General features: G+C 36.6%; 1 protein-coding gene across 2 annotated transcripts in view; it reads right to left on the bottom strand.

Annotated features, from left to right (window-relative positions):
* The window catches only part of SCN7A (sodium voltage-gated channel alpha subunit 7), a 73,582-nt gene that overhangs the window by 25,836 nt on the left and 23,589 nt on the right, over positions 1–24,157 (bottom strand). For both annotated transcript variants that reach the window (XM_075529627.1, XM_075529626.1), the window contains 7 exons: positions 22,033–22,102; positions 19,837–19,978; positions 17,091–17,297; positions 10,921–11,017; positions 10,011–10,249; positions 8,339–8,512; positions 3,094–3,450 (listed from right to left, as the gene is read on the bottom strand). In XM_075529627.1, coding sequence (XP_075385742.1) covers positions 3,094–3,450; positions 8,339–8,512; positions 10,011–10,249; positions 10,921–11,017; positions 17,091–17,297; positions 19,837–19,978; positions 22,033–22,102 — 1,286 coding nt within the window. The remainder of the gene's footprint in view (positions 1–3,093; positions 3,451–8,338; positions 8,513–10,010; positions 10,250–10,920; positions 11,018–17,090; positions 17,298–19,836; positions 19,979–22,032; positions 22,103–24,157) is intronic.

Raw genomic sequence — 24,157 nt, 5'->3', positions numbered from 1 at the left:
ACTCGGTGTTACTCTTATTTGTACTTGGAGGGTGTAGACTGGCTTTGATTCTCATGTTGGAAATTCAGAATGACCACTTTCTTACAGGACTAATTTGAACTTTATGTCTATTTTGACAGTTTTACAAGGAGACTTCAGAGAGTTCTGGAAAAATGAAATTGAGTATCATGGAATTTTCCACACACTTTTTGATACCCCCTCACGCTCTTTTGTCATATATTCTAGTTTCTGAATATTCCTTCATTTTTATGCTTCACATATTATTCGTAGAGGGAAATGTCTAAATGTTATATGTACATTATGCTTATATATTGAATGTATGCATTGTGTTTAAGACCATATGTACATATATAAATGAACATACATAACATATATCTGGTGGCACAATAAGTTAAACATTGGGCTGTTAACTGAAAGATGAGCAGTTTAAAACTCAGATACAGCTTCGTGGGAAAAATATGAGGCTATCTGATCCCCCCCAAATATATCTAACCTCAGAAATCCTATAAGCAGTTCCACTTTTTCCTATAGGGTTTCATATGTGTTGGAATCAAAATATACCCATGAACATAAAAAACCCATGTTTCTTGCCTTACATATCTTTCTGATATATAAGGAGCCCTGGTAGTGCTGTCCAGTAAGCAATGGATTGCTAACCACAAGGTTAGGGGTTCAAATCCATCAATCACTTCATGGGAGAAAGTTCAGACTTTGCTCTGGTAAAGAACTACAGTGTAAGAAACCCATTATAGGGTTCCTATGAGTCACAGCTTTTTATAATTCTGATTTATTAACATACTGGAATCTTTTAAGAAATTATATTTATTATTTTTATATACATTAAAAATTAGGTATACTAGGGATCCAAGCACTCATATTAAAACGTCTTTATGGAATCTGCACCTTTTCTACAATTAACATTTCACACAATTATATAAAAGTCACTTTTAAAAATATTTCATTTTGCATATGCTTATATTTTTAAAAATATTTCTGCTTAAAGCTGATAATCAGTGCTGAAATGCTATATTTCCAGGTATAACACAAAACTTTTAAATATATGTGTTATTTTCCTCACAGCCTTTACTTCTGAGAATAAGAAATGCATTTTATGTGGGACTTCTCATTCTTCATTATAAGGTACATAACTGGAAGAGTTCTGAGCGGGTGAACACAATCAGCCATCCTCCACTTTGGGGAGAAGACGCTCGTTGAGAAGTGAGCGTGCAAATCAAATGGAACTCACGATACTGGAACACAGTGCAGTGGCTGCGAGGCGAGAAATCCTGCCTAGGGTTGGACTTGCTACAATAGGAAGGTTGGAATACAGCAGCCACCTTAATGCTACTGAGGATAGCAGCTGGCAAGCAGAATAGGAAAAGATAGACCGGAGGTGCGTGTGTGTGTGTGTGTGTGTGTGTGTGTGTGTTAGCCAGTTTGAATCGGGTTTTAAGTCACTGTGAGTTGAAAGAATTCTAGTAGATATAAAGACCATGATGTTTTTCCATTTTATTTGACTTGGTTTTGGTTTCGTTAGAATATTTGTCCTTGTTGCTCATTGTTCCAGGATTTAATATAGAGAAGGATCCAGTTTGGTAACGAGGCTATCCAAGCACATTAGAAACTGAGCATCCTCCCTTACTGCACGTATATGCTAGAAGTATGACCGGAGTGCCCTAGCAAAGAGGAAGGGCACCAATGCACTCGTATCTACCCTGTGTGGCCAGTCAGCCCTTTTTGGTTTATGGACTTGATGTGTCTGATTGATGAGTTAAGAGCAAGTAGCAAAGTGTTTTTCTCCCCCTATAAGAACAGTCATATACCAGACCCCTGCCTCATCAAAGAATGCACCCAGCAGCATAGGGCCCCCAAACCCACCTTCTTCCCTTCTGGCCCCAGGGACTAAACCTGAGCTGGGGCTACCCTCCCGGTGGGTGCCCCATTGAAGCTGTGCTCCTTTCAGGCCTAACCAAAAAAGGGTACCCTGCCCTGCACCTCCAGGCCCATAACCCAGGGGGCCTCAGGCCCTGAGTTGTACAGTTTCCTGTATACATATGTACAAACATAAATAAAGTACATCAGTGCTGTGTGCAAAAAAAAGAACAGTCATATAAATAATTCCTATTTCTCAGAATAAGTGAGTGACTTATTCAAAAGTATGTAGCGTCCCTGTAATAAATAATCATTTAAAAAACCAAAATTCACTGCCATCAGTCAATACCAACTCCTATCGACCCTACAGCACAGTGTAGAACTACCTCTGAGTCTTTGAAATGGCAATGCTTCCTGGGAGTGGAAAGCCCAGCCTTTCTCCCAAGGAGTAGCTGGTGGTTTCGAACTGCTGGCCCTGCATATTGTAGCCCAAAGATTTCACTCCTAGATAATGCATAACACGTTTATGAGCCAGTGGTTTTTAAAATGTGCTGCATAATACCCAACTGAATATCTTAAACAGATGTGAAACAATCTCTGGGAGTGGGTCCAAGGAATCAGTATAGGTATTCCCTGGATAATTTCAAGGTATATCTAATTTGGGACAGACAATGTTACATTTAAGGTACTCTTAAAATTTAAGGTTTACACATATAACCTGGGCATATTGTTAAAATGCAGGGTTTACTTCCATAGGTCTAAAAGAGGTCCGAGAGTTTGCGTTTCTAGGAGGTCTCCTGCCAAGTGAATGCTAGCAACAACAGCAACGCTGTAAACCACATTATCCTATACAAATATGATTCAGACTACAAAATCTATTTTCAATTTCTATACTCAAAAAAGTAGAAAAAGCAAAGTGATATTAAAATGTATTTTATATCTCTCAATATGAAAGTCACTATTTTAAATTTTATCCAATATAAAGTTATTAATTAAATCATTCACATTTATGACCACTTTTTCTTCATATGCAGATTATATTTCACACTTACAAGATTTTCTATTTGAATCAGTCATAGTTCAAATGATGATAGTCTCATGCGGCTAGTGGTCATCATCGTATTGAATAGCCTAGCTGTAGACCAATGGATTCCATCATTGTACATCATGAAAAAAAACTATTTTATGTCATTACCCCCCCAAGGAAATATGATTACTTACCACTAGGTTTCCAATTAAAATAATCATTATGTAAAAAGGAATACAGGTGATTTGGCTTGCCACCTCAAAGCATTCCCATAAAGTCTCTATCCATTCTCCACAGAGAATCCGGAACACGGTCAGGAAAGAATGGAAGAAGTCGTGCATGTGCCAGCGAGGGAGTTGGCAGTCCTCGTCTACCTTGCAAACACAGTGTTCATAACTTCCACTAAAGACTTTCAGCCCAAGAACAGCAGAGAAGAAAATGAACATGACCAACAGCACGATCACATTTTTCAGGGCCACCAGTGAATGGCCGAGAGTCCACATCAGCTTCGTAAAGGTTGGCCAGTATTTCCCCAACTTGAAAATTCGCAGCTAAGAGAATAATGTAAAAAAAAGATAAAAAAAACCAAGAAACAGACAAGTTAACAAAAACCTTGTTAGCATTTGCTCTGAAGAGTATCTAAAATTTGTATGAATATTATACATTTAGTCTTCAATATTCAGTTTTTAGCAATAACACTAACCACTGGGATTTCATTTTATAAGACACAAAACATCTAATTCTATAACTGTATACATTAAATTCATATATAATCTCATCAGTTTTTCAATCCCCTGTCCACTATTATACTATTATAATTACTCTAGTTTAGCTTATGTTTAGATGACTAGTAAGTGCAAATATTTATTCTTTGTTGTTTTTTTAGATTATGTTGCTTTTCTAGAGTTTCACATCTTCATTGAAGTTCCTATTGTGCATATCTTTTTAAGAAACTATTGTAATAAAATATTTAAAACAAAAATTTGCCATTCAATGAATGGGACTATACTCATGAATGTATTATATAGTTTGACAATAAACTTACATATGCTGCAAATGTATCTATGAATATAATAAATAGAGCATACAGAAAGCAAAGCTGTACAATTTTCTTAACCTAGCCAAACACCTTGAGGGAATGATTTGCTGAGCCTAGGGTCCTAGGACCATAGTTTTTTGGTGACGAAAAGTTCTACTGGCTTAATGTAGTAACCAAGAATAATTTTCTAAGAATTCTACCAGCATCTTCATTCTGCAATGGATCAAATATGAAATCAAGATGCATTGATCATTATGATTGGAATGCAAATGTTGGAGGCAAAGAGGAAGAAACAGTAGTTGGAAAATATGGCCTTGTAGAGAGAAGGGAAGCTTGAAATCAGATGATATATCATTTTGAAAAACCAACAACTTCTTCATTACAAATAGGTGGATTTCAGCAGAAGAAATATACTGAAAGCAAATTGACTGCATTTGTGGAAAGAGAAGATGGAGCAGCTCAATATCAGCAGCTAAAATCAGGCCCAGGGCTAACTGTGGAACAGATCATATATAAGTTCAAGTTGAAGCTGAAGAAAATGAAATTTCTATAAGAGCCCAAAATGACTGTGAATGAATCCCACCTGAATTTAGAGAATATATCAAAAACAGATTTGATGAATTGGACACTAATAACAGAACTGATGAGCTGTGGGGATACGTAAGAGGATTAATCATGAAAGCAAAAGGTCATTAAAATGACAGAAAGAAAGAACAGATCAAGTAGATATCAGAAGAGACTCTGAAACTTACTCTTAATCATAGAGCAGCTAAGACACATGGGAGAAATAATGAGGTTAAAGAACTGAACAAACATTTCCCAGGATAATTTAAGAAGACAAGGTAAAAAAGAAATGTGCAAAGACCTAGAGTTAGAAAACCAAGAAGAAAGAACACACCTAGTGTATCTTAAGTTGAAAGAACCAAAGTTGGGGGCAGGGGGGAGGGAATCAAGCATCAAGTTGCAACATTGAAAGATATTGTGGGCAAAATATCAAATGATGCTGGAAACATCGAAAGAAGATGGCAAAGAAAAATAAGTGCTCAACATTGAACCACTTAAGAGGTTGCTTGTGATCAAGAGCCCATGGTCCTGAGGGAGGAAGTTCAAGTAGCACTGGATGCATTAGCTAAACACATGGCTCCAAGGGTTGATAGAATACTAATTGATATGTTTCAACAGCTGATGAAGCACCGGAAGCACGTAAGTCAGAAAGTTTGGAAGGCAGCTCCTTGGCCAATTACTGGAAGAGGTCTATATTTATTTTGTTATAGGTAAGTTTATTGTGCCAACCTGGCCAATAAACACATGGAGGATTAATGCAGTTTCCGTTTAATTGAAGTGCAAAGAAATAAATGTCTCAGCGAGACTTGCCTTTCTGCCTCTTGCTCTCTGATGATCAGCCAAGTGTGCAACTGCCTTAGCTAGCTCTCTGCCTCAACTTGCAAGCTTCACTACCTGTGGGACACCCAATCCGTGGACCATATCTCTATAGTTTGAGGTTCCTTTGAGACCTGCTTTGCCACACTGCTGGTGAATACATCACTTGAGCTGGGGACTGTCGGACCCTGTCATCTGGCTGACTGTTGGTGACTCACCCTGCTGTTTGCTGCCTGTGGCCAGACTGCCTGTATTTCTCTACAGAAGACTCAGCTGTCTGCTTCCTGGACTTGTACCCAGCAGCCCTGGTGAGTTGAAGGACTGCCAGTATATTAACTGTCTCACAATAGTGAGTTGAACAACGGAGTCCTCTGTACTGCTTTGTGGACTAATTAGCTGTTTATTTCTTCGTGCTGTATATATCTTATATACAATATCTATATGTATTATATATAAATATATTTATATAGAGATATAAAATCATAAGTGTCCTGGTTTTGTTTCTTTTGAGAGCCCTGTCTAACACAATATCCATCCCAAAGAAAAGTAACCCAACAGAATACTCAAATTATAAAAACAATAAAACTGATATCACATGCCAGTAAAATTTTTGTGTTTATCATCCCAATTATTTCAGCAGTATGTTGACAGAGAGCTGTCAGAGATGTTCAGGCTGGATTCAGAAGATGATGTGGAACAAATAATATCTTTTTGATGTCAGATGGATCTTGGATCAAAGCAGAGATTACCAGAAAGATGCTTACTTGTGTTTTATTGACTATGCAAAGGCATTCAACTGTGTGGACCATAACAAACTATGGGTAGCCTTGAGAAGAATGGGAATTCCTGAATATTTGATTCTGCTTATTCAGAACTTGTACATGGATCAAGAGGCTATTGTGCAAACATAACAAGGAAATACTTCATTTAAAATCAGGAAAGATGTGTGTCGCGTATATCCTCTCACCACAATTGCTCAATCTGTATGGTGAAGCTGGCTCATATGAAGAAGAACACAGCATCAAGAAGAGAGGAAGTCTTAGTAACTGCCTGTGATATGCAGATGACACAACCTTGTTCACAGAAATTGAGGAGGACTTGAAGGACTTGCTGATTAAGATAAAGGATTACAGCCTTCAGTATGGATTACAATTCAATGTCAAGAAGACCCAAATCCTCACAACTGGACCAACAGGTACTATCATGATAAGTGGAGAAATGATGTAATTTGTCAAGGATTTTATTTTGCTTTGATTCATAATCAATGCTCATGGAAGCAGTAGTCAGAGATCAAATGAAGCATTGCATTGAGTAAATATGATACACAAGGCTTTTAAGGTGTTGAAGAACAATATTACTTTGAGGGCTAAAGTTTGCCTGACCCAAGCCATGATATTTTCAATAGTCTTATACCCATGTGAAAGTTGGACACAAAAGATGAATTGATGCATTTGAATTATGGTGCTGGCAAAGAATACTGAAAGACTCATGGAATCTCAAAAACAAACAATCTCTCTTGGATAAAGTATAACCAGAATGCTCCTTAGAAACAAGGATGCTCTGGACTTTGTCTCACATACTTTGAAGGAGAGACCAGCTCCTGGAAAAGGACCTCATGCTTGGTAAAATAGAGGGGCTGGGAAAATGAAGACCCTCAATAAGATGGATTGACACAGTGACTGTAACAACAGGTTCAAACATAGGAACAATGGTGAGGCTGGCACAGGACTGAGATGTGTTTGTTCTGTTGTAATAGGGTCACTATGGGTTTGAATTGACTTGTCACCTAGCAATAATGACTAAACACTTTAAGCCATTTGCATATCATTCACATATCATGGTGAGGAAACATTTATTCAAAATCTCTGAACAGTTTTGATTAGGTTGTTTGTCTTTTTGTTGTTAAGCTGAAGGTTATAGATACATCTAATCTTACCCAACATTAAACCTTCATCAGATATACAGATCTTACATTTTTTCCCCTTAAAATTTATAGGTTGTTTCTGTACTTTCTCAATAAAATACTTCAACGCACAAAATTCTTCACTTTGATGATGTACATCTTTCTAATTTACACTTTGTCCTTCATATTTTAATGTAACATCTGAAGTACATTTTCTAAAACAAGGCCTTGAAATTTTAGCAATATTTTTTCTTCCAAGTCTTGAAAATTTGCATCTCTGTTTTCTTCTAAGAGTTTTATTGTTTATATTTTGGCTATTGATTGCTTTCTAGGTAATTCTGCAACATAATGTGAGGTATTGCTCCAAACCTACTCTTTTGAATGTGGATACATAATAATCTCACCTCCACTATTGATGAGTCAATCCTTTCTCCATTGAATATTCTTCGTAACCCTGTCAAAAATCAATTGACGAGGGATGTGCCTCTCAACCCTGACCTTAAGCCATTTATTTTGATTCTTACAGATAACAAATTCACTGATTTAGCCTCTTTTCTTCCAAGCACACTTCATGGAAGCCTGGTCCAACATATTAATTTCTCCCCTCACCTTGTTAAAGGAGCCCTATGGTTCTATGAGTTTTCACTGGGCTGCTATCAACAAGCTGGGCACCATGGGCATCCCTGTAGGAGAAATATGTCTGTTCCCATGGGCCTTCACAGTCTTACAAACCCGGAGTAGGCGTGCTATCAGTCTGAATCAACTACATGCCAGTGGGCTTGGTCTGGCTAACCCTGCTCTCTTCCTTTATATAGTTTTCTACATTTCACTTAGAAATACTTGGAAATCCCAGCTCCTTAGTTCCATATCACCCTTTAACTCCCAAGACTCATCATTATCTTGCTTAGCAAAAAGTGTCTGGTAATGGTCACCCCATTTCAAGTTTGCTACAAATATGGCCTCATTTATTCTAGGTTTTAGTCAAATATCATCTATGAAAATCGTTCATTCTCTTAGTTTTCCGAACATTCTAACATGCAAGGTATTACTATTTTCGTACTTTATGCCTGAGGAAACTGAGATACATTGAATAGCAAGCCGTTGGGGGTCTACTTACCATTCTGAATAATCGAACAATAGAGAGTCCTTCAGTAGCCATCAGAAAAATTTCAGTTAACCCAAGGAACACAACGATGCTATCAAATATGTTCCAACCTGCGTGGAAGTACCCATATGGATGCATGGCAATGATTTTCAAAATCATTTCTGCTGTGAAAATCCCAATAAAGACCTACATTAAAAATAAAACAAATGAGCGAAGACAGATTCCAACAGTCCCATCCCCAAATGAATGTAGACAAAATGACTCTTCATGCTGAATTCTTCATTGTTTTTCCAATTTGTTTTGGAGACTGTACTAAAAGGACATGCTCACACCTTTTATTGAACAATCCTATGTGAAACATTTTATACTGAACCATTAATGATTTTTAAAAAAGATATCCTAGAAGAAAACAAAGGAATATTTTGTGGTGAAAATCTTTGCATTTTTATACTTTCTTATGAGATATGGAGTGCATGTTAAGTTATGGAATTTTACAACTTCTGAGAGAATAAAAGTGGTGTGCATATGACCCAGATAAAAACAGTGCGAACCAAGATAGAATGTACTGTGGCAACTGTACTGGCAGAAATAACTAAATCACTGTTTTATTTTCAAAGGATCATTCAAAGCTTGAATGTGGTTTGTTTTACCTTCATAGAAATTTGTCACTATCTTTTTCTTGGCATATGAAAAATGGATAGCTAAATCTCAAATATATCTTGTCAAAATGAAACAAACAAGAAGGATTAGAAGAGCCACGGCCAGTTGCCGGTGTGGTCCAGATTCTGAGCCTCGTACCAGTGAAGACCTTGCGTATCTTATTTGACCTTTGCCCCACTCTGATCAATGGGGCTGTGGTCTCAGGAGATTGTGTGCTTGGGAAGGAAGGGAGCAGGCAACATACCCTCTCCTCACTTGTCAACACACTTAGGACCCACATTTGAGAAAAATCGACATGTGAAAATGGAGGATGAGCGTATCAGATTCTAAGATGGAGGATGAGTCCATCATCACATAACTACCAACCTGCCAAAAGTCAGAGACCGGCTGGGTTGACACGTACCTGTAAAGCAGCCCAGCCAGCATGGCCTTGCCTCATAACCAGGTGCTCATGAATGCCAGGCATGCACTGCTAATGTACAAAAATAATTGGATAGTATATGTTTAACTATCGCCATGAGAGTGTGGCAGTCAGTATGTGAGTCCAGGGTCGATGGTGAAGCCCATGAGTGCAGGAGCTGGAGGGGAATATTTGGTTTCTTCAGGTTTTGCACACTTCCTGTCTTCCACAGGTGCGGCATTCTCATTTTCCATCACTCCCTAAGTGGAAACCATTTCCGTCTTTCTCCCCTGCCAGGTTTTCTCCTCAGACAGGATCTAGCACTCACAGACTTTACTGTGATTCACACTTAACCTAATTGCAAAGCACTTGGTGGATAATCCCTTGTTTAAATGGCAGAACGCTCAGCTGCAGCTATAAGATTACACAATAATAAGAAGAGTTACTCAGGAGGTGGTGGGGAGAATGGATAATTAGTCCAGTCCTAATTCTATCCTAATGCTTGGTCCAACCCTAATAGAATGAAGTTAAAATGTATTGGCATAATCAAATCAAATCGTGGGGATAGTTACAATGAAAGAAAAGTATAACAGCAAATGAAATAATGAAGTGTGAACATTTTACCAAGTTTCCAATGCTGAGAAGGTTGTTGGTTTCTTCATTCATTGGATGATGTTCCAACGCCAGAAATAGTATGTTTAAAATGATGCATATGAGAAGGGCAAGATCAGTAAATGGGTCCATTATGATTTTATGGACAAACTCTTTCAATTTTAGCCAACAAGGAGAACAATTCCAAATGAAGAAGGTTTTAGCAAACTTGTACCAACACAATGGACATGCTTTCCCAGTTCCTTTGACATCTGAAAGAATAGAAACGCCAAATGTTACAGTATATTTTGTTTTCCTTCCTAATTAGTGACCAGAGTTTGACTTTTTGAAAGTAGAGGAATGGTTGAAACTAAACTTCCGTGTAGAATTAGCAAATTCAAAATTACTATGTTAATAAAAAATATAACCAAGTTCATTTCCTCTATTTCGATCATGCTTCCTGAGGCAAATTGTGAATTGGAAGCAAAACAAAGAAATATATCTCAAAAATATAAATATGAAATATAGTTTCAAATATGATTTATAATTTCAGGATTTATAAACTTTTAGAAAGAAATGCTTCTTGATACTATCCATCATGAAGCATGCTCATTATATATTACGAAAGCAAGCAGAAGTCTACAAAAGGCCTGGAGATGTTAATCCCACGCCCTCCAAATCTATTTGTGGTCTCAGGTTATATTTCCATATCGCATTCCATGTGAAACAAAGGCAATTATTTGGCCAACTCTGGCAAAGCCATCCAATATTTATAAAAGTAGGCTTATACAATTCTTCTGTATTTTCCTTCTGAAAATTCTCATTTTAGCCCTTACAGTTCATTTGCCCTCAACTAAAATTCTGGAACAATTGTAAGATTTATTTTAAAGTGAATCTTACTATTGATAATCCCTTTCATACTAACTAAGTAATTTGGGTTTACCTTCTTTCTGTCTGAGCGTGGCATCATCCAACATATCCACAGTTGTGCTTACAGAAGGTGAAGGTCTTTTCTTCATTTCTATTTGTGTGGTTTTGTTCTGAAAAAAATTTTGACAAGAGTAATACTGGTTTAAGGAGCCTTGACTTGGTTAAGCACTTGACTGCCAGCCAGCGGTCACTGGTTAAATCCCAACTGCGCCACAAGAACGAGGTGCGGCAATCGGCTTCCGCAAAGATTACAATCCTGGAAACCCTGCTCAGCAGTTCCCACTGACTGTGAGTTGGCATCTACTCAAGCACACACAGCATCAACAACACTGAATTTTGTTAATTGTTTCCATACATCACAGCTGCAACTCTGGTAGACCAGCTATTGTCTTTGCATCCACTCCTTCTCTACTTCCTAAAAGGAGAGACCGGACAGAAACCATAAACAAAAACAAAAAGAAACAAAGAAGAAAACAGATTATCAAGGGCTCATGAGGGAGGGGGGAGTGGGGAGGGGGGGGGGAAGAAGACCTGATGCAAAGGGCTTAAGTGGAGAGCAAATGCTTTGAAAATGATGAGGGCAAAGAATGTACAGATGTGCTTTATACAATTGATGTGTGCATATGTATGGATTGTGATAAGAGTTGTATGAGCCCCTAATAAATGTTTAAAAAATAAGATAAAGAATGGAAAGAAAACACCACCAACAATATTTAAAAAGCCAGAAAAATTTTCAGGAAGTGTATGTGGGGGTTGCGGGGGTAATTAAGGAGCAATCAGTGGATGAAGGAGGGATAGGGAGTATTAGAGCTGATTGTGATGATGTACATATAAGTATTTTTAGAAGTGATTTAACTTATGGAAATTTATAATATGTGACTATTATCTCAAGAGAACCATTAAAAGAAAAAAATAAACCAAGCTTGACCTATTGTTTCCATGGTTGAAGGAGGAAGAATTTTGGCACCGAGCTCATTTTATTGGTGGTGGAACAATTTGAAGAGGAAGAACAGTAATGGTTGTGCCACACAGAGTGTAGTCAATGGCACTGAGTTCTACATGTAGAAGTCGTTGAATTGGAGAATGTTTTCTTGTATGTATTTTTGCAAAAATTGAAAAAATTTACATTAATAATATCAGTATGAGGAAAAAGAAAATGTTCTAAAATGGATTGTGCTAAAGATTGTACAACACGTCTTGATATGGTTGAATTATTGAATTGTACGACATGTGAAAGAAGTGCCAATAAAACTGTTTTAAAAAAGGAACTGGGAAAATACAGAAACAAATAAAGAAAAAAAACTAACTCTAAGAAGTACTATAACTTTGTTGAAAATATTGCTTGTGGAAATCTTTCTGGGTTCCATTACTGATGACTTTAGGATTATTTCACATATATGTGCATTAAATTAAAGAGTATCATGATCACCTAATACTACAAGGTCAATTGTAAAAGGAGTCAAGGCTGTGTATGAGTAATATTATCTACATTTGATATTGCATAGGCTAATAGAATCTTGCAGTTATCAGTTGGTTAACACATTACTGACGAACCACAGAAGCTGTTGTGAAGCTTCTCTGTGGGGAGATAAGCAAAGGGATGCACCAGATCTTACTTCTAGCATCTAGCAAGGAATCCCCGCGGGGTTCATCTCAGCCTCGGCCTTGCTTGCTACTCTGCACTTAAGAAGATGTAATGACCAACGATAGCTGGTTGACAAAGATGCAGCATCAAAGCTAAAATGTCAATTCCAAAGAACAACCTTTTTGAGCTCAAATAAACTTTTACATTTTTCTCTGTTTCTATTATCTCTTGCCTCTACTGCACGTATCACAGTTTCATTTTTTTTTTAGAGTAAACCACCAAGTACTCAACCTCTAGCTTCTCATTTTTTCCATTATTCCTTCCTACTTCTTCCCGAACATATTTTAAAAAACATTCAGACATCTTACTCTTTTCAACTATATAATTTTCTCATAAGGCTTGATTTTTTAAAAAAATCAGAATACCATTATCACAAAAGATTTTTTAAAGCAATTTATTCATGTCACTCAATATCAAGACCATTCTCAACTTTTTTCACTGCTCAAAGATATTTTTATAGCTGATTTATTCAAATCAAAAGTACATTATTTAACATGTGATTTTTATTTATTTTTCTAATTGTCATTCATTTACATATACTGGAGCATTTATTCTGTAGAACTGTCTACAGGATAGCACCAGGATCGCAACAGAATTTGACTGATGTTTTTTAGTCTTGTTTCATATATTCTTTCCTCTACGGTTCCTGAAAAAAAAAATCAGAGCTAGAGGTTTATTAGATTCAGTTTCAAATTTTGGTTTAAACACATATTCAGTGATATTTTATGTTTCATGTTTATATATTAATATGCACATATTATCTAGTTGTCCCAGACCTACAATTTTTTGTTTATGATAATACATATATTTTTTATCAGGCTACTTGTTTGATGAAGGTATATGTTGTATCTATCTATCTTTAATTTAAAAATACCCACCATCTCTATGGCTTAGCACAATGTCTATGACATAGTAGTCAAATTAATTTTAATTGATTAAGTAGATGCACTATAAGATTGTCACTGTAGTTGGAGAAAATATTTGTATTCGTCATTGTGCATATTTCATTCTCTTTTTCAGATTTTTCCAATAGTTGGCCATTCATTGGAAACTTTCCACATACACACTGTGTGTTCTATAGCAAATTGTCATTTCAGCATTGAATCCCCACACAATGAAGAAAAGTGAGGAGCGGTGAGTTTTGCTCTCAGTGTTGAGAAATCAGATACTAGTAACAATTCCACACTGAACTCCCTGCCATTGAGTCGATTCTGTTTCTTAGTGGCCCTATGGGACAGAGTACAGCTGCTGCTGTGGGTTTCTGAGGATGCAAATCTCTATATTGGAAAGCCTCCTAGACACTAATATGGTTAGACTCAAACTTAGACTGAAATTACCCAAGGAGGATAGATGCGGCCCTGCACAGAGACACTGACGACAAGCCTGGTTGGCACTCAGTGAATGCTATACGCCATTGATTTTAATTATCCCCCAAATAAAGATATAAGGAGATCTGGTGTCATAGTGTGGGTTGTTATATGTAGGGCTGCTAAGTCACCACAAGGTCAGCAGTTTGAAACCAGTAGCCGCTCCCCACAAGAAAGAAGAGACTTTTTGCTCCCTTAAAGAATGACAGTTCAGGAAACCCACAGGGCAGCTTTATCCTGTCTGCTAGGGTAGAACTACTTGATAGCAGTGAAGTTTTGTTAAAATGGAAATATAGCAGAAGATTTAAGCATTTTATTCTCCAAATAGACTGCTGTTTGCTTTTGGCCAATTGTTTAATTTTGGCACCAGCTCTGCATTTAAAGGTTTAAAGATGAAACCTCTCCTCTCTCATATGCCATATTGGAGCAAATCCTACAAGGAGAGAATGTGATATTTTATGTGAAATATTTATCATTTTTTTCAGATTCACAGAAAATAATTGGACATATCACATGATAATGGTATTGTTTTAAATATTTTATTTCTAAAATGTTAGCTTATTCAACAATGAACACTTTTGTTCTTTAAAGATCAAGTGTCTCTAATGTAGATTTCTAAGGGTGATAGTTTAGGTAAAACCTAGCATTAATATAACATGTAACATCGACTCAAACCAAAACATACCAAGTCACAGCACCGCTATAGGACACCGATACTGTTGATCTGGATCTTTGGGAGTGCCTGAGTTCAGATTACTGACCTTGTGGTTAACAGTCCAACATGTCTATCTGCCGGGGCTCCTTACCATATGAGCATGTTATCATGACTCTGCTAGTAGTTATCTGTAATATACTTTCCATTGATAAATATAACCTAAGAAAGGTCCTAAGAGTTTCACCTGCATTATATCATTATAATATAACAATAAAATATGAGACAGGCTCTAAATGTACATACATTTTATAGACAGAAGATTCTGGAGATTGGTGAATTGGCAAGTAACTGACATTTAGTAAATGGCTAAAATAAGCTGAAATCTGTATTGACCTTGCTGAAAAATTGTGCTTTTAGCCAATAGAATCTTCTGCTTTCCTATAATGTTCCATCTAAGTAATCCCCCTGCAACTCCAACACAGAGTTGGAATCTTAAAAGTCTTAATTCAGTCACCTGAAGAGTTCTAAGTAGGTTTGATTTAAAATTTTGTGAAAATGGTATTCAGTTTCATTTCCCAGAAAACTTCTGCATCACCAAATGTCCTAGTACTTTTCCAGGAAAAAAAATCCTTTATAATTGAAATGTTTTAAATTAAAATCAGAAAAGCATTGTGTGATTCACAATGAATGGAGATATTTGGGAATTCGGAAATACACCAAGTTCTTTAAAAACAGAGAGGGTAGCTCATCTTGGGATAATAAAAGTATTGTTGCCCTCTTGGAAACATTTGTGGATAGTTATAAATCCTTGAAGCTCTGAAATGCCAGTTCAGAACAAATTGTACATTCAACACATCATTTAGACCCTATTTACTCCAGCTGAAGGACCCCAGACTCACTGCTAAATACAGACAGCTTTTGTCAGTTGATTTTCCATGACTTACTCATGGGTGATATAATGGCGATAGTCAATAGACTCCTTTGAACTGATTTTTCCCTTCATTTGGTCTATAATGGTTTCTTGTTTCATCGGTATGCGTGTTATGCACCTTGTGGACACAAGTACTTGTCAAGAACGTGTCACTGGTACTAGGGGGCTTCAAAAAGGTTGTGACAAATGGAGTGAAAGGGGAATGGCATTTTTCCACAAACTTTTTGAAGCTCCCTCGGATAACGTGACGTCATTGTATTCAGGCACCACTTTTTGTCAGAATGACTATCTTAGAGCAGCTTCATGGATGACGAATGGCTGTGGAAGTAAGTCAATAATTTCCACTTTTCCACCCACACACCAGAAGCCAGACTCACTGTCCCTGAGTGAATTCCGACTCATAGCAACTCTACAGGTCTCTAAGAGTTCTCTCACATTATATCGTTGGCACACTGAATCCTTGCACCAGCTTTTCTGCACATCCCAACTATTGCCAAGTGGGGGCACTAGCCTTTCTGTTTCTTCCTCCCTGTCTGTCCTCTTTGGAGTGAGGATCCTGAGGATCCTTTGTCAAAGCCCTTGGAGAGAGCAAATCCTTTGGACTCAGATCCTAGAAAAGGAAGTGGGGAACAGTTCTTTCCTCGAGTCAGCAGTAGTGTGCAATAAAGCACGAAGCAGTTCTATGCTGTGACTGATGGGTTGGCTCGAGGGTAATTTAAACAACAAAAAGAGAATTCTTTGTCTTCTGCCTCAGTTTTGATCCTTTGTTCTTCCAACCAGATTAAGGTCAGTGTGAGGTAGCCGGGTGAGATCACAAGGTCCTGCAGATACAAAAATGCTACTTCTGCTTGTTTCCCTGGATCCTATTGTTTTTGTAAGCATACTTGTGACAGAATGTGGGTTTTTAAAGACAATTTTACACAACTTCCTAAATTCTGATCATGCCTTTATGTTTATATACCAATCTTTTCCTATGAGGTGAGAGGTTTGAAGATGCTCCCACTCAGTACTGAAGTAGATGCAAATTAAAGTAACTTTCCTAAATCTCAGTAATCATAGATTGAATTATCCCATTCATACAACAAATCTCACAACTGCGTGAGGATGAACAGTGTCTTTCCTCAGAAAATAACTAGAAAGCCAAATCTAATCATCTTTTCTTCTATTTTTATAACTCTAGTAGTTTAATTTTAGCAATTACATGAAGATAAATGAATTTTTAAAAAGATAGCATATTCACAATTTATCAGAAGAAGTGATTTGCATTTTAAAAATAAAAGATCTAAAATATTTCTATATTAGAGATGTCTTTAAATATGATGCCTCCTTTCACCACAGTCCATTAAGGGAAATGTGTTATGTAGAAAAGGGACACCTCATATAAATCAATATTGATCTCCCAACCACACACCAACACTAAGCCACTAGCAAGGAAACAGGGAGTGAGACATTCATAGAAAACCCATATTATCTTTTATTCAATATTCTCACAAGTTTCAAATCCCTCATATAGTACCAGGACTTGAAATGATATATCTATTGTTTTAAAAAGTGTTAAAAAAATCATCCTGAAAACTCATCCTACCTGAGCGTCAGCTTTTCCTTCTTGAAGTTGTTTTAAATTCTGCTGATAACCTGGCTCCATCTTCTTCGCTCTTTCAGCCCTTTCCTGCTTTTCTTCTTCATGGGCCACAGCAAGGATGCCCAAGAACAGGCTTGCCATATAAAAAGCAAACCAAAAACTTACCACAACAAAAAATACCATGTAGATTTTTCCAGAAGCATAAAGAATCTAGTGAAAGGTAGAAAACAGGACAAAAGAGGAAAGCATGATTTATCTTCCCGTAGCCTCTTTTTTTAAAATGACAAGCGTAATTTTGTTATGAAAGTGATTCAGTCTTAAGTGGAAGGTAACAAGACACTCTAAGCACTAGCTCTCCCTGAGGAAAGAAATGAAAAGCTCTCCACATTTAGACAGATCTAGGTAAGGTCGCCAGTGCACCAAGGCAATAATGACTCATTTATATTTGGGGAGAGCGTTTAATTCTTGCCTTTGTCAAGAAAGGAAACAGTTTAAAGGAAAAAATTTCAATTTTCAAAGCTAGGTAGTTTGTATATGGAAGGTTATTTCCTGTGGAGTAGGATAAATAGATGAAATTTTTCAAGCCAAAGACTTTCTTCTGATTATTATCATATGGGGAAAAACACAGCAAGGTGAAAATGAGGTCTACACAAATAAGTGGGAAGTAGACAACTTTTATGCCTGTCAGAATGCCTATTCTGATGACAGACTAATGGGAAAAATCACATGGAAAATTTAGGTAATTTACTTACATGAAGTCATCAAAGTAGGCTATATTTATGGCTAGAAAAAGACAAAATTTTAGATTTCTAAACTGAACACAAACGAGCTTTAACTCCATTGAAATTAGATAGATCAGAAAATGTAAAGATCTATAAAAATGTACATAGCATATTACAAAGTCAAAAATATCTTTAACTGGTTTAGCCTTATTGAGTAAAAATATGGGAATAAAAATAAAGAAAACAAATAGTGATCATTTTCATTTTTAAACATCCATTTCAATGAATAGATAAGTATTTGCTACAGAAAATATTGTGTTGATACAAGTCTTTTGAATAGATACAAAAAAATCAGGAATTTCAATACTCTATCACAAATACTGAATTATTAACCTAGAATGTATTAGACTTTTAACATATTTTTAGTAAACTCCACGATGGCAGTGAATCAGCTATTTTTGATTTAGCTAAATGTTTTACCATGTCATTAGCTCTTACTACAGTTATAATTTCAGTAGTCAGTAAAGGTATTTTGAAACATTCCCTGAAGTGTGTACACATTCATAAATACTTTATGCACATTAGCTCATTCACTCTGTTCAATTTATTTATGTTGCATTTGTTATTAATTCCAATCTATTGGAGGAGAAAGTAAAATAAGAAAGACAAAATAGCTTGCTGGTGAAAGATGAAAGTATCTATTTTGTTAAGACAGAGTGTATAAATTCTAGTTATAGTAAATTATAGCACAACAATTGAAGTCCATTATAGCCCCTACTTCATACATTTGTTTTGGAGAGCCAATTATACACATAAAGATCTTGGCATATGACATGTTCATGATACAGTTTTTGGGTGCTTTTTTTTTTCTTTCACTTTTGAACCCATGCATCACCAAAGATATTTGGGTAAAATACCCATTTATTGACAGAGCAGAGAATAATATTTTTAAGCATAAGTTGTATTCTTTGGGAATAATTGCCTAATTTTCCTACAGTTTAGACAATGCTCCAAATACAAATTTAGACCTAATCAAGGCCCACTTATTTATAAGCAAAAAATTATAAGTCTATTAATGCATGGAGCTGATACACAAATTCTAAGGCCAGGACACTCTCAGCTGGCTCCTACTTCTTAACTAGAGGGGAATAGTTTTAGTAAGCCAAGCTGCCTGGTCTTTGTGATGCTGAATTTTGCTCCACATTTTTCTTCCATTCTATCCCAGAAGCTTCTAGCTGTGGTCCCTTCCACAGCAGTTGGTAGTGGTGGCTAGGCACCATCTAGTTCTGTTGGTCCCAGAGTCATGCAGATGGATGTCCACATGGTCCAGCAATTCATTGGCCTCATTCTTTACATGTGCTTTTGAATCGCATCATGTTTCTTTCCTCCAGCAATGGAGACCAATAATTTCACTGTATGTATGCACACCCATCCCATAATGTACCTTATCAGCCCAATAAAACCAGAGCTCTTTCAAACTAGAATTTGTTTCTTCAGCTCTAAACAAGTTTGTGATTTAGAACAGTTCATCTAGTATTTCTCTATAGTAACCAGATTGCTGATAGAGCAGCATGCACAGTTTATTGAGTGTTAACTCGTCCACAGAATCAATACCAAGCCTCAAACCAAATCCATGGCTGTCAGACCGATTCTGATTCACTGTGACCCCATACAGGCTTTCAGAGATTGTGACTCTTTGAGGGAGCACACTTTGACTTTTATTTGGGTTATAGCTTTCAGAACGATATATAGCCTATCTGATTATTAGTGTCCTATTACTAGTGCGTATTTCTGCAATAGAAACTCATACTAAGCATATAGAATTGTTGTAAGGATTAAGTGAAATCCCATAAAGAACAGTGACCTACAGATAGTTTTGAGTGCATGATTTGACAGTAATTCTGGCAGCCCCCTTTTCAAGCCTAAAATCCTTCTCTCTCTAAAAATGTAAGACTGACCATTATTGTAGTCATGTGGGGTATGTCATCTTGCTGAAGTGCAGTGGAGCAGTTTTTATCTGTTCTTACCTGGTGATAAAGGGCTTCAGGATAGTCCTGGGTCATTAACCGAAATAAGGCCAAAAAGGCCCAGCCAAAATTGTCAAAATTTGTGTAGCCATAATCAGGGTTTCTGCCATCTTTTACACAAATATAGCCTTCAGGACATTGACTGAAGAAAACAAAGAAAAGAAAAACTGCTTACTACATATTCTTGGATTATAGATAACTCATACATATAATACATTTGCCTGTGAAGAGTTGGGCCGCTCTTTTCCACAGAGAATATTTAGTCTTCTCTCTAGTTTCCATTAAGAAAGCTGCAAATGAGCTTAATGTTGCATCAATGTAAAGTGAACAGTGTTCATTAAACTTTAAAACAAAAAGTGTCTACAAATAGTGTGTGCCGAGGCTTTGTTCGTGATTTCTTTACTAGTCAATGTCAAAGTGGCAGCACTTGTGAAAGTACAACTGATGAAAAGTCACTTAAAGAAAAGTAAAACGGAAGTCATTCAGAAAATAGTGTTCAGGTCCTCCTCCCTCAAGGAGTAGGAGCTGCATTCTTGAAGAATGAGAAAACATTGACCCCATTGGTACTATAAGAAGGGTACCAGCTCTTCTCCAAGAATCAGAGGAAACGTTTATTTCATGTCCCTTCATAGAGGCATGAGACATTTACCCACAGAGGGGACTTGTGCAGTTGCGGTTGATTATTACCATAGTTGATTAATAGATCATGATTCTCTATAGCCACCCTCTTAATAGTGTCCCAACCTACATGATTCTGCCTTGAATAAATGTTGACAGGGAAAAATGTAATGTGATGCAAACAGAGATTTAAAAAGTGCTTGTGCATTGGATATTGTACCTCTCTTGAGATCCTGAGACTATCAGTCAAAGAAGCCTGGCTTAGCTCCACTGAGGAGAAGGCTTACGGAGATAAGTGTCTAGAAAATAAGATCATGGGAAGAGAGAAACCCAACATCCCCAGTCATCCAGCCACTCCAACAAGGTCCCAGAATTAGGTGAGGCCATCTTAGCTCACCCAGCCTCTGTCCTGTTGTCAGATTGAAGCTTCATGGGCAATTTGAGGTGGGAACACCAGAAGTATAGCTCCATTGAATTTTTCCTAAATTATTGACCTCCAGAATCAGAGCAAAGACATTAGTTGTTGCTGTCAAGCAATTAACTTTGGAGATATTTTCCCTGACTGCAAAGAATATCTGTGCTAAATTAAACTGCATGGAACAGAACACAGCAGTGTTACAGCACCGCACCCTCGTCTCTTTTTGCCTTGAAAGGTACCATTGTGATCCTGACTAGTCAAGACTTGATCTCCACTTCCAGACCCATTTAAGGTTCTATTTGAATTTGGGATGAACATGGTTATAGGAATAGGATGGGTCAGATAGTGTGATGGATTTGACAATTTAAAGGGAAAACCTAGCAGCAGCTGAGAAAAACAAAAACAAACTGCCAAGAACGCAACCCCAAACCAAACCTAGGGTCACTGCATTCATACCAACTCACAGTGGCCCGTGCAACAAGATACAAAATGTCTCCATCACTTGAATATTAAACAAACTAAATAATTCATGCTTTTCTTCCTTGTGTTCCTTGTATTAAACTTGGCCCTAAAATTTAAGAAGGAGTTGTTCCTACTGATGGGTTTGAAGCCACTCCAACTAAAGAAAGGATAGAAAGATTGGGTACTGGTGTGGGTCCTGACGCTGCTGAGAAGCACTCTTTGCCTACTTCGTCTCTATTTGAATTTATAGGACAATAAGACATGAGCCATCTCACTAAGGAATTATTTACCAATAAAAACCAGTAAGCTTTTTACCACTATAAATTAATCATAAACAATAGACAAAATATAAAATGAATAAAGGGTGGCATATCTTTGATAGTATTTTTCTTCAAAAGCGCTAACTAAATGGTAGATTTTATCTTATTTCTCTTGGGAGTTGTCTCTGGCTCTGGGCAAAATGAAAATAGTTAGAAGATTCTAGTTTAAGTTCAACTCTGCCATTCGTTAGATTTTTTTATATAGCTTTTTGACCTGAACTAAATTATTTCATCCATCTACTAATTTTTCTGTAAAGTTTATGAACAAATGCAATATTACAATCAAATATGAGTCATTAGTAAAAGCAAGGGTCATTGAATAAATATTTATTGGCTGCAGAGGCTGTCTTGTTAGAATAAAACATTAACACTGCTTACCTAGCATCGGTTCTTTTGCCACAGAGCAGAGCATCTCTTTCTCCTTCCAAATAATAATAGTTTTCCATTTCTGAAAAACAACCAACAATAGAACATTCTACATCTCTAATCCAGAGATAAGCAGATATCTGAAGTCCATTTAGACCAACACAGAAGGTGAACATCCTTTTCTATAGCCAAGATGAAAAGAATGTACATCTTGATCGCTTCTTATCTAGAAGTCTGCTCTAGCATCTGATGCACAGGACAAATAACGGTGGGAATCCACATGCTTCCTTGCCCCCAAAGTTACAAAACTCAACAGAAAAAGGAACATTTAAATCAAAATCAAGGTTCAGGGAAGTGGGTAAAACCAATAAGGTATGGTCAGATCACCTGTAGGAAAACTCCAAAGATTAAGCCATTTGAAACACAAAGATCTTTTCCTTCCAGAGTTTATTTCTGATAATCTTAGTGAGCATGCGGGTACATTCTTCTATCTCTGAGTTAAATACGCATTTTCCTGCTACCATGCTGCTTAATCTTCTACTGCGAATATTCAATGCCAGTTGCTTGACTCTGTGTCCTAATTTTAATGCAACCCAGCCTAATGTAAACCACACTCTGTAGACTTGGCCCACAAATTCTAATCTGCTTCCCATCAAGTATAAATTGTGTACTTATATATACTAGTCACTATGGCTGAGGGTAGTACATCTGGGGGCATTGATTTTATGCTCCAAACTTAAATCACAGAAGCCAAACCCATAAGAGAACTCTGATATATAGAACATAGAAAACTGAATTCTCCACATCAAATTATGTCATGTTAATTTGTCCCATAAAATAATTTTAGAATCTATATTTTTAATTCAATAATAGATTGACACTATTGATCAAACTTTTGCAATGATGGTAAAAAAGAGGCAAATCAAATATGATATTAGCATTATAGGGAAGTCCCATGTCTTCTTTTAAATGCATTAAGTGACATGGTAATTAAGTTGTTAATAGTTTTCAAGCATAATATTTTCAGCAATTGACTAATGAATGTTTTCATGAAATAGAATTATTAGGATTGGGCAAATTTATGAAGATAATCTTTAAAAAGTGATTTCTTTGAACATAATACTGTACATTAACAAAGGTAAAAGAGAACCTTTTATTAACAATAATGCATGAATTAGAGAATTATTGCAATTTTAAAGGAGCAACAAAGGAACCTCAATATTTCTATTGAAGAAATGTAACATAATTATATTATAAGAGATATGAGATAAGCACCATTCCTTTACCTCAGTATTAGATTTAAAACCATGACACAATCACATAAGAAAATATTTCATATAATCATACAGTAGTACTTTTCTACCATCTGTAATTGTAACTGTGTTGTGGAATAAAGCGTAGGGTAAGAGCTAGTAAGACTTGGATTAGAACATATGGAATTCAGTGTCTATCATGAAGAGCATTAAAAAGGCCTGTGGAAAATGCAATACAAAAAAAATAACAGCATTTTACGTATACATTTGGAGCTCCTTTCTATGGGAACGTAATATGGAAGAGCTCTATAAGATTTCTCACACTCTTATTGATGATTGTGGAATAAATTTTTCCCTGAAAACTCACAGAAAAGATGTGCATTTTCATGAGAGAAATAAAAGAATCCAGTGGGAGGATGGTGCAGGGTTTGAGGCCAGAGCAAACTGGGCTGGAATCCTGTTTCATCTGCATCTCGTTCTCTTTGAGCCTTCATCTCTCAGGTTTTGGCAAAGAGGAGATAAAGCAGAGACATACCTTGTATCAAAACTGAACAGTACTGATGAGGCACTATTGTTCTCGTCGTCACTATTTTTCATTATTTCATTATTTTCACTATTAGCATTATAGGGAAGTCCCATGTCTTCTTTTAAATGCATTAAGTGACATGGTAATTAAGTTGTTAATAGTTCTTCACTATTTTCATTATTTCTAGCAAATTACAGCTCAAAGCCTGTTCAATGGAAGCTACCATTGGAATACAACGATTGGAGTGCCTTATTAGAGGGTTTCAGTCTTTTTTAAACTTTTAAGGCCATCTTACAACTTTCCATGAGTATATCACTTATTTGAATGAACAGCTCTAGAATAAGGGTAATAGGGGAAG

This window comes from Tenrec ecaudatus, chromosome 13 (assembly GCF_050624435.1).
Source record: "Tenrec ecaudatus isolate mTenEca1 chromosome 13, mTenEca1.hap1, whole genome shotgun sequence".
Taxonomy (NCBI): Eukaryota; Metazoa; Chordata; class Mammalia; order Afrosoricida; family Tenrecidae; genus Tenrec; species Tenrec ecaudatus.
The sequence above is the reverse complement of the archived record's forward strand: the minus strand, read 5'-3'. Positions and strand labels throughout refer to the sequence as shown.